We start from the raw sequence: 13609 nt of genomic DNA on the forward strand, positions 1-13609 counted from the left end.
AAAATAAATAATTTGCCCAAATTTAGGCTAGACTTTGCCAGTTCAGTCACACCTTGGCCTGTGAATAATTTTGGAAGAAAACAGAGAAGGATTGTAGCAGAATCAAGGTCTTACATCTGATCCAAACCCCACTTAAGTCAATATAGAGATTTTTGTTGGCATTGGATAATGCTGTGAGGGCCAGAATTTTAAGAGCTCCACCCTTTGACTCCTCCATCTACATTTTCACTGACTACCTGTCTCTGGCTTCTTTACTTTTCATTCCATCCAGGAAGAGCACACACCAACTGCTGAAACTTCCTTAGCCTGACGAAGGGTTTTTGAACCCGAAAGCTTGCTTAATAATTGTTTTCCAACTATTTAAGTTGGTCTAATAAAAGATATCAGATTCACGCAAAGAACCTTGTCTGACAGGAGTTGGTGATTTGTAAGTATTCAATATTCAGAATTGTTTTATTAAATATCTGTGAAAAATTCAACCAGTGAAATATGAACTGGTCATGGAAATTGGTGCATTGTAATACCTACGAACTGGCCTGCCAACTAATCCACAGGGTATTATTTCTGCTTCTATTTAGATTAGCTAATCTGTATTAACAGGAATTTTTTGTGCAAGTCTACAGATGTGCTTTAATATGTAGTAGCCTATTTTACTGCACATTAAAGCATCAGGGCAAAAACTATGCTAATAAGCTAATGTGCATTAAAATTAGGCTACTGCACATTAAGTGTCACTAAAAAAGTGTCCACTTCTGCTACTGCACATTAGGGCAGCCTAATGTGCATTTAGCTAGTACCTCACATTAGAGGTACTAAACTTAATGTGCAATAGCAAAAGTGCATTAATGAACATATAGATGCACCCAGTATGAACTTGGATGAGTGTTTGTGCAAATATGGACAGACAAGGTTCTTTGGGTAGATGTGATGTCTTTTATTAAACCAACTAAATAGTTGGAAAATTATTTTCTGCAAGCTTTTGAGCGCAAACGCTTGTGCAAATATGGAGTATTTTAATGCATAGCTCTAAGAACAGTTCCAGTATGGGTGCTTTTTCAAATACTTGTGCTGATATTTCTTATGTTTTTGCTTTTATTGAACATTCTTAAAAATACACCGCTCATACCAAGATGTTAACAAATCAGATGTGAATAGCAGCAAAGCATAGTAGTAGCTTTTAATCCAAGAATTCTCATGAATTCCTTTTTGCAGTTTCTGTCCAACTATAGTCAGTGCTTACTATTTTGCCTTTAGTTATAAGGTTCCATTTCCTTGAATTAACAAAATTGTTATGCCCTGATTTGTAAGGCCTATAGATTGAGTGACATCTAAATGTTGTTTTCAGTTGAAACTGCAATAATGCTTGACCATTTCACCTTTGTGTGCAATATAGCTATATTAAAATTTTTATATATCATTTTGGATATACCATGTCCGTTTTTATTACAAATCATCTCATTTCCACATTGGTATCTACTCTTACATAAAAAGAAATAAAAATAAAATGTTCCTGATGATAAGATTCTGTTAGTTTTAATAATGTTGCTACAATTATTGGCAATGTGAAACTTTAAAAAATCCATTGTCAGTCTGTACCATCTTTCTGCTTCCTCCAGTTCTGCTTTTTGCTTTCTCTATCCCTTTCACCATGAGTTTACCACTGTCCAGTGGCATTCTGGCTGATCATGAAATGTCAAGCTTTTATTAAAAAATGTTAAACTAAGAGCTATTTAGCACTCGCAGATTAGCATTTTTAAAAATAAATAAGCAAACACTAAAAATTTAAAGGAGCCTGGATATAAGTATGCAAAATTATACCTATCTGTATAAGATGTGTGTAAAGTGTCAAGGATATACCGTTTCTTGGAATAAACATTGTCACTGCTTTTAATGAGGTTTTTCTGGTGCACAGGCTGCTTTAAACTTTTAGCATCTCTTTAAGGAGCTAAACTGAGAACCATTTCCCTGGTTGTATTATATTGCTGTCTGAAGCATGACTTTGTAGTGCTTTTGGTAAATGTAACATTGATAAGATACATATTTATGATGATCAGGATAATAATGCTTTAAAAGCTCTCTAAATAATTTTGCACCTTTTAAGTATTATTTACTTAAGTATTATATGAAAAGTTGGAGGTAAACTATGTGCATCATAAATCCAAGTAGCACATTTTAGTCAGAATTATTTCCTTAGCATACTATGCAGAAAAAAATCTATTTGTGAAGTTTACAGTCCAGCAGCTTGGCTCATGACATTTGACCATAAGGATGACTGATACATTTTTTATAACCTGAGTATTTGAATACTTTTGAAAACTAGAAACTCATTAACTGATAAAGGCAAGGGATGTTGGGTAGGGGGGAGTTTATTGGAGCAACTGTCTAGTTGGGGAAAAAGTATGACAAGCTTTTGGGCAGAAAGTACCCTTCTTCAGGTCATACTCCAATCCTACTAATCAGGTAAAGATCAGAAAGGGCTTGCTAACATAGCAAAGGTAATTTGTCTTTGATAATTAATCTGTTTGGATTAAAAACTGCTTTGCTTCAGGATGGCATCACTTATGTGCATTATATAACAGGGTCCAAAACCTGCTTCTGGTGTGCAGAGGAAGAAGTTTGTGGGTACCTTGAGGTATGCCTAGAATACAAATTTGTGTTCACCATATCCCCAAAGAGCATGGTTTGAAGTACAGAGAGGGGTCTAGCTTTCCAGCTGGCTTGTATTATAGTAATTACAGTAACTGGTATAATAGCAAAACATTTCTATATGTGAAAACACACAATAGTAAGTGTCCATGGCCTGTCCTATTCACGGATGCTTTTTGTGCTGGATTTAGAAAGAGTAGTGTATGATTCTTGTCCATTGTATCAGCAGCCTCCTGCTAAAGCAGGATGGTTATTACAGAAGTTGATTTTATATCTTTGATCTTAGGTCTTAATTACTGAGGATATTACATCTTAAGCAACTTTTCAATGTACACTTAGTTTTGTTAATATTACTTAATATAATTGTTGGTGTAATCATTCTTTTTGAGTTCATCTGAGACAAGCAGGAGGAGTATGCTAAGGGAATGCATTTTCTGTTACTTCAGCACAGGAAGAGTAACCAAATCTTCAGTGGGAGATGACACTTTTAACTTTTCTTTCCCCCTTTTTTCCAAATATCAACTGGTATTGATTACCCAGGATGTTGGTGCAAAGCCTGTAAATCTGCCCAGCTTAACTCATGTGATTATTATTGCAACATTTTACAAGTAGATTACCAGATTTTCACTGGAAAGAAACTTGTAAGACCCAATTTACCATCTGTAAGTTTCAGATGCTGAATCCTATTAGGAAAGACTGATTGCTAATGTTCTTCATAACTGGCTGTCATACTATAGGGTATATTGGACTGACCATTTTGTTCTCACCTTGTATTGGATATCTCTAATCTTTTGTCTTGAATTATCTAGCAATGTAATGTCAGTAATAGAAGGCTATTACTTTTCTTTTAATTATTTATTGCTTGACTAACACATTGCACAATGACTACATTACTAAAGCTCTTTTCTTCCCTTGTACAAGAACAGTAGGGTTTTCAAACTCCAGTTTATTATTTTTTTGAGTAGTTCATACTTTTATTTGCTCTGCTAGTACCAGGTTGGAATGATGCAAGCAAAATCTTACTATAATTCTATAACATATAAAGAAGAAGTAATTTCCTAGTCTTAAAGTGATTTATTGTATTATTAGAAAGTTATTTTAGTGCTCTGGCATAAATATGCTTAGTTGTAAGGTACCTTGATATTTATGGCTTTTCCTGAAAAAGATGATTGATATTATTTGGCCAAATGTTGTGGTCCAGCTAAGGCCCATAGAATTTGACCCTTTCCTTATCAGTTATACCGTTTTAGAGGCAGTATTCCAGAATAGCTAAACTGCTCTGCCAAAAATGTGTCTTCTGTCATTTTGCCTATACAACATTAGGAAATGAATTGCATTTGTGTAATTACTGAGTTCTGTTACTATAATAATTTGCATTCCACAATATTTATCTGTAGCAAAGTATAACATTTATATTCCTAACAGAATACATTGGGCCATTTCTGACCTCATGTCTGTGCGTGGAGTTTTCTCTGACTCAATATGAAAGTCATGAAACCAGAATATAATCTTACACATGTAGGCTAGGAATTTCTAAGGAGCGTGAAGTGCTAAGAAGCTGGCAACCCAAATATCGTTGAAATTGTATGCATATTAGAGCCGGGATAATTTTTCAGATTGGTATGGTGTCCTTCTAATTTGTGTCCCTGAGACTGGTATGATGCCAGAAAGTAAAAAAAATGAAGACAATGTCAAGACATAACCATTACCATATTTACTCAAACATAAGATGATTCCCAATAATTAGATTCTATATATGGAAAATCTATAAATTTGTTATAATTTTCCAGGTATAGAATCACAGAAAATCAGGGTAGGAAGGGACCTCAGGAGGTCATCTAGTCCAAGCCCCTGCTCAAAGGAGGACTATCCCCAACTATATCATTCCAGTCAAGGCTTTGTCTAGCTCAATCTTAAAAGCCTCCAAGGATGGAGATTCTACAACCTCTCTGGGTATGTATTCCAGTGCTTTACTATCCTTCTTGTGAGTACCAAGGGAAGGATGTCAGGGATGGCTCTAGCCTCGTATTGCAGTACCTATAGGCCTGGTGACCGTTCCCTGTGGAGGGAACACCTGTCTGTCTTTTTTAAGGACCAAAAGGAAAAAAGGTTCCCATCAGCATGTTTGCCCAGCATGTGTTTTATAGCCATGCTGAGTCTTGGCTACATTTAATTAACTTCATAGTTGGTTTTCCTTACTACGCATGTGCTGCTTTTGGCAGCAGTTTAAGGATAAACAATTAATTTAATGAGATTTCCTTGTATTCAAATGTAGGATGAGGAGCTTTTTCCTCCATGCTGATTAGAGAGAAAACTCTTGTCTTATATTTAAGTAAATATGGTATATAATTTCCTTGAGACAGAGACTGAAGACTATAGTGCATTTTGCATTCAGGTTTTAAATTTATTAAAATCTAACGATCGCTTTCCATATACACTGATTTAGACTAACGGACAATAAAATCAATTTTTTTATACCTAAATCTCCTACTTTATCAGAACTAAATAACTTAAAGCTCCATAAGGTCATTAATGAAGATAAAAGGAATAATGCCTCTAACTTAACCTTCAACACAGTGAACAAGTTTTCTTTGATCTTGCTACGGAGGATCCATGTCTCTAATCCTACATTAATATGTATTTTCAATCTGCTTACATCATTCCCCTTATATAATTAGCCATTTATCAATGCAGCCATTTTACTGATGTTATACTCTCCGTAGTAATAACATTGTAATAAGTCATAGAATGTTGTGATCAAACTACTTCTATTTATTATAGTACTCGTATTTGTCCATTGTTCATCATAAACACCTCAGCGTAAAGGAACCAAATGGAAAATTTGGATGATATCACTCTTTTTTTCATTGATATGATAAAACATATCTTATTTCATCTCAGCTCCCCTAAAATTAGGAATATGTCTGCTTAGCTTTATATATTCTGGACATATATGTGTACTGTATCAAGTAACAAGTAGTTCCAAAATGTACAATAAATGACATGAGTGCATTGGCAAATGAGAATGCAAAATAACAGCTATTGCTCTAAAATTAATATGCTGCTCTTCCTTTCCGAAACTAAAGAAATTTAAAAGTATATATATATAACTTGTAACTTGTATCTTCATGTCAATGAGAATAAAAAGTTTAAATATAAACTTTTTAACATTAGCAGATTTGGTAGAATGCTATTAACATTAGACATGAAAATACTTCTGTGCAGCTTTCTGTTGGTTTGGTCATAATGTTGGAAAATGATGTTTTGTCTCCATGTGCTGTCCACAGTATTGGAGTATTGGAAGAACTTATTGGAATAACGATAAAGCAGTGTATGAAGGCACCTACTTTTAAACTTATCAAAATTTCATTTCATAATTCTCATATGTGGCTTGGTATAATAGCAAAATTATTTTTGTGGTTTCCTGTATGAAGCTATTAGAATATTTTCACTGGCGGAAATGTCCACATGATGTAGTTTCTAATCTTGTGACCTCGCCTGTAGTAAAGCAATTTGGCATTACTTGTTTACATAAGGAATTATTTTAATTTAAGAGCATGGAAATATATGTACTTTGATCTACATTACAATAATTAATATCTATTCAAAATAAATGTACTGGTAAAAACAATCCATTTATGTGGGGTTAAATTTACAGAAGCTAAATGCATCCAGCTCATCTGAAGGGAGCACAGTTGATATTGGACTTCCTCCAGAAGGAGAACAACCAGAAGCAGAACCTGAAGATGCTCTTGAACCAGAGGCTTGTTTTACAGAAGGTTGGTGAAGCAAAATATTGTTGTTTACAGTTACATGATTTACTTCCATGGACAGTCCTACAAGGTGCTGCCAATAGGGCTACGAATCTCAAGAAAGGAGTTAGTGATTGTGTTCTCACCTTCTTTTGGTATTAGTATCCCTTTAGAGGAGTTACAGCAGATGTACTGCTTTGGAGAGTCCTCTGTACCCAACAGATTTCATGGAGTATGTTCTATGAATATTAAGTTTCCTGCAAAAAATGAGGCTGAAGAGCTGAAGAATTGAAGGAGATACATGTTTATAGGCATCCTTAGCATAACTAAGTTAATCAAGGGCCCTCTACATGTGCAGGTAAAGGTGTGATGGTGTATAATGTGTGATCCTCACAATCACACCTCCTGCTATGCCAACCATGTATGACAGGAGGCATGATTCTGGGATTGTGCATTAGATCCCATTGTGCCGTATTGCCAATGCACTGGGAACCCAAGTGCATGAAATGCTCAGGGCTGGGGATTGTGGCAGCCATGACCTTCTGCCCTTGGAGGTTTCATGCACCCCTGGGCAAGCATCTCCCCCAGATGTGTCCTGGCATTTGCTGGGGCTGAGAGTTCCCACAGCTGTGCGACTCCCAGCCCTAGCTGGGCATGGTGCACCCCTGCAGTTGAGAACCTTGTCAGCTGACAGGGACCCCTGCTACATGTGACCCCAGCTGCAGGGGAAAATCCTGCTAATGTGCAACTTAAAGCTTGATAGCAGCCAGCTATAAAGTTAATACAGAGTTTTGAGGTCTAACTTTATAGCTGGTTGGAGCTTTTTATGGCATGATTGCTACTTTGCACATGTAGCTGGTCTCCAGGTAATGTGTAAAGGGGGCCTCAAATGACTGATGAGTAAATAATGATTCAGAGTATGTATTTACCTTATTTTGGTTCATAACAATTTATTATCTCATTTATCAGGCTGCGTACAGAGGTTCAAGTGCTGTCAAGTCAGCGTCGAAGATGGGAAAGGAAAACTCTGGTGGAACCTTAGGAAAACCTGCTACAGAATAGTTGAACACAACTGGTTTGAGACTTTCATTGTCTTCATGATTCTTCTCAGCAGTGGTGCTCTGGTAATTGTGATGTGAAAGAACTGGTTTATTAAAGCAGCAAGTATTTATAACTGTACTTAATCATATAAATATCCTTAATATATAAGAATTGTACTGGTGCCAAATTCAGAAATGCCCTAGTTTCATTATAAAAGGTATCTCAAACACTTGACATAGAACAACTATAGAACATCTTGAGGGCTATAAGTATAATATGCATGATCATTTAAAGATCATTTAAGAATTTAGTTACAGAGATCTCAGTCTAGCATCAAAATGCCTTCACATTTTCTTTACATATTAATGAATTATTTCTTTGTTCTCCTTATTCAGAAATAGAATGTGATTTGTTAGTTTCCTTATGATTCTAGAGTATTACTACTTAGTTATGTATTACCATTTGAGTGAAATACCATAGAATCATAGAGTAGCAGGGTCAGAAGGGGCTGCAGGAGGTTATCTATTCCTACTTCCTGTTCCAAGAAGGATAATCCCTGACTAAATTATCCCAATCTGTCTAACCTGCTCTTAAAATCTTCCAGTGATGGCAATTCCACAACCTAGGTAGCCTGTTTTAATGCTTAATAGGGTTGTGCGAAATTTCACCAGCTGTTTCATTTTGACGCTGTATCGACCTGTTTTGAGTTCAAAACAGTGAAATCAAACTGAAACAGAGGGCTTCGAAACAGTCTCAAAACGAAATGAGGCTTGTTGAAACATTTCAAAAGTTTTGAAACATTTGGAGTTTTAAAGCAGTAGCCAGGTGACAGGAGGCAGAGGAGAGCCAGGTCTGCACTCTGAGTGGCTCTGCACAGCCCCATGCAGCTCAGCCCAGCAGGGAGCACAGCCCTGCCTCTCCCTGCCTCCTGCCACTGGGCTGCGCTCCCTGTGGCTGGCAAAGCCGATCAGAGCACAGTGCCGGCTCTTCCAGCCTACTGCCACTGGACTGAGCTCTGATCGGCTCCACCAGCCCCATAGAGCTCAGCCTGGTGGCAGGAGGCAGGCAGAGCTAGGGCTGCGCTCCACCTCCCACCACCGCGCTGAGTTCCACGGGGCTGGGAGCTGCTGGGAGCTGAACCCGGGGGAGGGAGGCAGAGCACATCCCCAGGGCTGCACCCCTCCTCCCTCCACCGGGCTGCAAGCACCTGGGAACAAAGCCTGGTGGAGATGGGCAGAGGGTTCCCAGTGTCTTGCAGCCCAGTGGAGGGAGGCGGGGTGCAGCCTGGGGGCTGTGCTCTGCCCGGGGCTGCACTCTGCCCATCTCCACCAGGCTGGGTTCCCAGGCGCTTGCAGCCCAGTGAAGGGAAGAGGGGCGCATCCCCAAGGCTGTGATCCACCTCCCTCCACTGGGCTCAGCTTCCAGATGCTCTCAGCCCTGTGGAACCCAGCCTGGTGGAGGCAGGCAGAGGGTTCCCAGTGTCTTGCAGCCTGATGGGGGGAGTTGGGTGCACGCTGGGGTCTGCGCTTCACCTGCTTCCACTGGGCTTGGTTCCCAGCTGCTTGCAGCCTTGTAGAACTGAGCCCAGTGGGGGGGTAATGGAGTGCAGCGCAAGGGCTGAACTCAGCCTCCCTCCACCAGCTCAGCTGCCAGCACCGGTCCTAGGCGGCAGTGGCAACCTCCCGCCTGCACCCCTGGAATGGCTGCGGGGCTCTGCTGGACTCCTCCCTGGGGTGCAGGCCCCAATCTGCCTGTGATCAAGGGAGGCTGTTCCTCTTCCAGTTTCATGCTTCCCCATTTTAACCTGGGCAAAATGTCAAAACCACGTCAAAACATCAAAACTGTTTCAACGAAATGAAACAGAATGTGCTTTTGAAATGACACTAAACTCCAAACAAAACACTGTTCTGTCGAAACGTCAAAACAGAAGTTAAAGAAAAATGGTCCTGTTTCTCAAATCCCTAATGCTTAACCATGCTTATAGTGACTCGCATGGAGGTATAAAGTATAAAATCAAATATTTCAGATTTTTATTTCCAGGTTAGTGTTAAACCAGGTTCATTGCATAAGTAGAACCGTACTTAGTATTTCGTATTATTGTACTAGTTACAGTCATGTGTTGTTAGTAGGGCTGTGGCACAGTCTCCTTGACCAAGGTGGAAACGTTCTTTTGAATAAATTATTAACTTGTGCTCAAGGCTTCTTTGCCAGATATTTTATATAGATTAGTGTTTCTACTTATGCTCTTATAAAATTGCTCTCTATCTCTGTAACAGTTATCAGGAAGTCACAGCTAGCACTTACAGTTGTATGTAATTTTACCTGGACAATTCAGATGCTAATGTCAACAAGACATTACTATGTACTAGAGAGGGAGAAAGGAATAGAAAGAGGCTATATTGGAGCCACCTCATAAATTATTGTTCATTTGGCCAAGATGAGAGGATATCAGAGGGATGAAAGCAGGGAATATGGTACATAAAATAAATGATGTCCTGAAGAGAAAGGAAGGGGAAAACATCTATGGTTTGTTATGTATACTGCCCCCCACCTAAAACTTTAATCTTTTTTTAGTTCCTGTAATCTATGCTGCAAACTGTGAAGTAGGATGCCACTTGACAATATTTCATTTACAGGCTTTTGAGGACATATACATTGAACAGCGCAAGACTATCAAGACCATGCTAGAATATGCTGACAAGGTCTTCACTTACATCTTCATTCTGGAAATGCTTCTCAAATGGGTGGCCTATGGTTTTCAAACATATTTCACTAATGCCTGGTGCTGGCTGGATTTTCTGATTGTCGATGTATGTATTTTTTTTTTATATGTTGTTTTACAAGTCAGTCACTTGGAATAAATCAACAGAATCTCATGTGTTGGTCAAATTATGTGAATGATTTTAAAATTAAACTCCTGATTCATTCTGATGAGGAACTCTGTTTTAACACATTTAGTACAATGTGTATAGTAAATTTAATTTTAAGGGCAAAAATTAATGAAAACTACACAGAAGTTTTTCACACTGATAATATTATGTGGTTATTTTAGAGTACATTAATGATACATTTCTTTCTTGATTAGTATTCACTTACTATTTTTATGCAGTGTGTAAGGGACTCCATTCCTCATCTTGATTTGTATTGTATATAGACTTTGAATATTTTAACATGATTTTTTTGGACTTTATCTTAATTTCTAGTCACAGTTGCTATGATATTATATTTCTAACTCAGTTTAACCTAAAAGTAAAGTGTGGGGTAGTATTCTCAATCCCAATACAGCACTCAGCACAGTGTAGTAGGATATAGATTTGTAAAAGGCTTTCAGAGTGCTGAGGCAGATTTCCTTGGCATAGATATTTCACAGATCATCCAACAGTGGGCCTTCACATGTCTTTCACAAGGCCCTATGTGCCAGGAGCAGGTCTGGAAGTGTCAGGAGTCACTTGTCTTATAAATCCTCATACTACAGGCAGCTATGGAGATTTTCAGCTGCTGCTGGCAATGGTCTACTTCAGGGATGTAAAACTCACCCTGCTTGCCTAGGCTGCATCCAGACTATGGCACTCCTTACAGGCCAGATCTGGGCATGGTGAGGCAGGCTTGAGAAATGACAGTGGCGGGGCTTAATGTACTGGATGCCAACACACAACTCCAGTGAGGCTCCCTGCCCTGGATTTTAGTGGCAGGCTCTGCACCCCTTGCCCCGCCCCTGAATTCCTTTTCCCTCTACTAGCTCCATGGGCCACACAGCCAAAGGCAACCTGGTGTAACCTGAGGCTGCCTGAGAATAGAGAAGGTGCGAAAGTGGCTCCATGAGCCCTTCCCTAAGTCTGTGCCTGAAATGTATAGTCTGCGTGAATTTGTTGTTCTGTTTTGGAAGCCTATGATAGTGTCAAACATTACAAAAGGCAGTTTTTCATAAAACTTAAGCCAAATTTGGACAAAAACCATTTTCATGAACTAACCAATAATTAATTGGAAACCAAATCCTGTAAACATCCAAATTTGGATGCTCATATTCATACTTCTGAAAAAAAAATTTAGATAAAGTCCAAAATTATTTGAAGTCCTGTTAGCGGGCTTCTGCAGTCCTAATGGATGTAGCAGGGTGAGCAACAGATAAGAGTTACTACAGAACTCTACTACTGGTCACTAGAGTGAGTAATCAGGTGTTTCAAAGCAAATTCTGATCATGAGCGCTGCATGCATCAAGCTGAAAGCAGACTTTGGCTTGCAGAGAGCACCTTTCCCTCTCAGATGCCTAAAGCATGAGGTCTCCCATGCTATTGCATACTGCTTTACTAGATCAGGCATGCCAAAAACTTCAGTACTCACTTTGCCTTTATTAGGTTATCTCCAGAACAATTTGCCATCTATGTCACAGAATTTTACAGGCACCAAAATTATTGCCTTATTTCTCACTTAGCAAGTAAGATTATTCCTCCCGAAGTTAGAAAAACATGGATTCATGGATAAACACTTGTTCCTGATCTTCTGAGTTTACATAGTTGCTTGTTTGCAAAATTAATTTTTCTACGAACAGTTGGTAAATTAGCCAGTGTAAATGTATAATTTTGTCAATTTATAGAAGTCAAAGATTTGGCCTTATGAATTCTCTCTATTCTCTGTATTGTAAAATAAGCCCTATTTTATCAACAAATCTTCCATTCTAATCATTAGATATCTTGGGGAAACTCAAACTCATGGCTTTCACCACAGCCTTGCTGATGTGTCCTTTGGTAACAATTTAATCCCTGAAATGATTTCAGAGTGGAGGCACACAGTGAAGCTGTCCAAGCAGAAAGAAGGGGGTACCTTTCCGTTTGGAGTGACAGAGATAAGAGCAAGCTTGTTGGTAATGCTGGGTGAGTGGGAGGAAGGGAGCACTGAACAATGAACAGTTACAGGGATGGTACAACATCTCTCTTTTTTGTGGCTACTGCTGTCCAAAATATTTTTGAATAACTGGTTTCCTATGAGATACTGATGAAGAATAATTATATTGTTTATTGATAACTGTTTTAGTTTATTAGCTTATATACCTACAGGCCAAGTCAAATTTGTGCAAAGCAGAACTGATTAAGAAATCAATCTGGTTAAAAGATCCCAAAAGGAATTTAATGATGTAGTAGTTGGACTAGTTGTTACATTTGTATAGTCAAGTTTTGAAGATATGGAAACTGACTGTTCAAATTCAACTTAATATTTTGAGGTTTCTGTGTGTGTGTGAAGCTTCATTTTTCTGCAGATAACACTAAATATTGACTGTTGTTTATGAACAAATATAGCAAATTATATACTCTTGTGCCAACATGATTTCATCAACAGGCAGCCTATAACACACTTTTGTTGTACTTTGACTGACTTAAAAGACCATTCTGGCATTACAGAGGGATTCCTGGAGAAAGAGATTGAACATTGATTCATCTTTAGAAGTTCGTGGCCTCTACTACTCTAACTGTACGTACAGAAGTATATATAAGATTAATGAGCATTACTGCTTTTCTGTTTTTGTGTAGGTCTCTTTGGTTAGCTTAACAGCTAATGCCTTGGGCTACTCAGAACTTGGTGCGATTAAATCCCTTAGGACACTAAGAGCTTTGAGACCTCTAAGAGCCTTGTCACGATTTGAAGGGATGAGGGTAAGACAGCATGAAAGAACCTAATATAATGCATGCAGAATAAAAAATGACAATTTCATGTGGAAATTCTATGCTACTATCTTATTAATTGAACATGGATCACTAATAGGTAAGCAAAGCACTTCATCTGCTTACATAGAATCACATGTCGTAGTGTGTGTTAATATATTTATTCAAGTCACTTTATCTCCCAGTCAATTTGGAATTTTCAAGTAGGCCCTTTATTTATCAACTGCATGGATATATTGTCAATTTCTAAACCTTTTGTACTAAATTGAAGTTGAACTGATCAAATATAATTCACTTATAGAACACATTTAAAACATATATAGGGCAAGTATATATGCCACATCATGCATATCTACAAACATTTTATTCTTGTAATAGAATATTGTTTGTTTAAATAGAAATTTTAATTATTTTTTTGGTACATGCACTCATCACATTTTCATTAAATAAATTAGTAGTGTTTAAGTGGTTTTGTCACCTTGAGATTAGATCATTGCAATGTGCTAGATGGTG

General features: G+C 38.1%; 1 protein-coding gene across 1 annotated transcript in view; it reads left to right on the forward strand.

The window, feature by feature from the left end:
* LOC109301605 (sodium channel protein type 2 subunit alpha) overlaps positions 1 to 13609 on the forward strand; it is a gene marked incomplete at its 3' end in the record, with an annotated part of 140843 nt that overhangs the window by 100855 nt on the left and 26379 nt on the right. Inside the window, exons 18-21 of the mRNA XM_019522840.1 lie at positions 6305 to 6425; positions 7368 to 7522; positions 10076 to 10249; positions 12965 to 13087. Of these exons, the coding sequence (XP_019378385.1) occupies positions 6305 to 6425; positions 7368 to 7522; positions 10076 to 10249; positions 12965 to 13087 (573 nt within the window). The remainder of the gene's footprint in view (positions 1 to 6304; positions 6426 to 7367; positions 7523 to 10075; positions 10250 to 12964; positions 13088 to 13609) is intronic.

Source organism: Gavialis gangeticus, unplaced genomic scaffold (assembly GCF_001723915.1).
Source record: "Gavialis gangeticus isolate Ggan-Ray unplaced genomic scaffold, GavGan_comp1, whole genome shotgun sequence".
NCBI lineage: Eukaryota > Metazoa > Chordata > Crocodylia > Gavialidae > Gavialis > Gavialis gangeticus.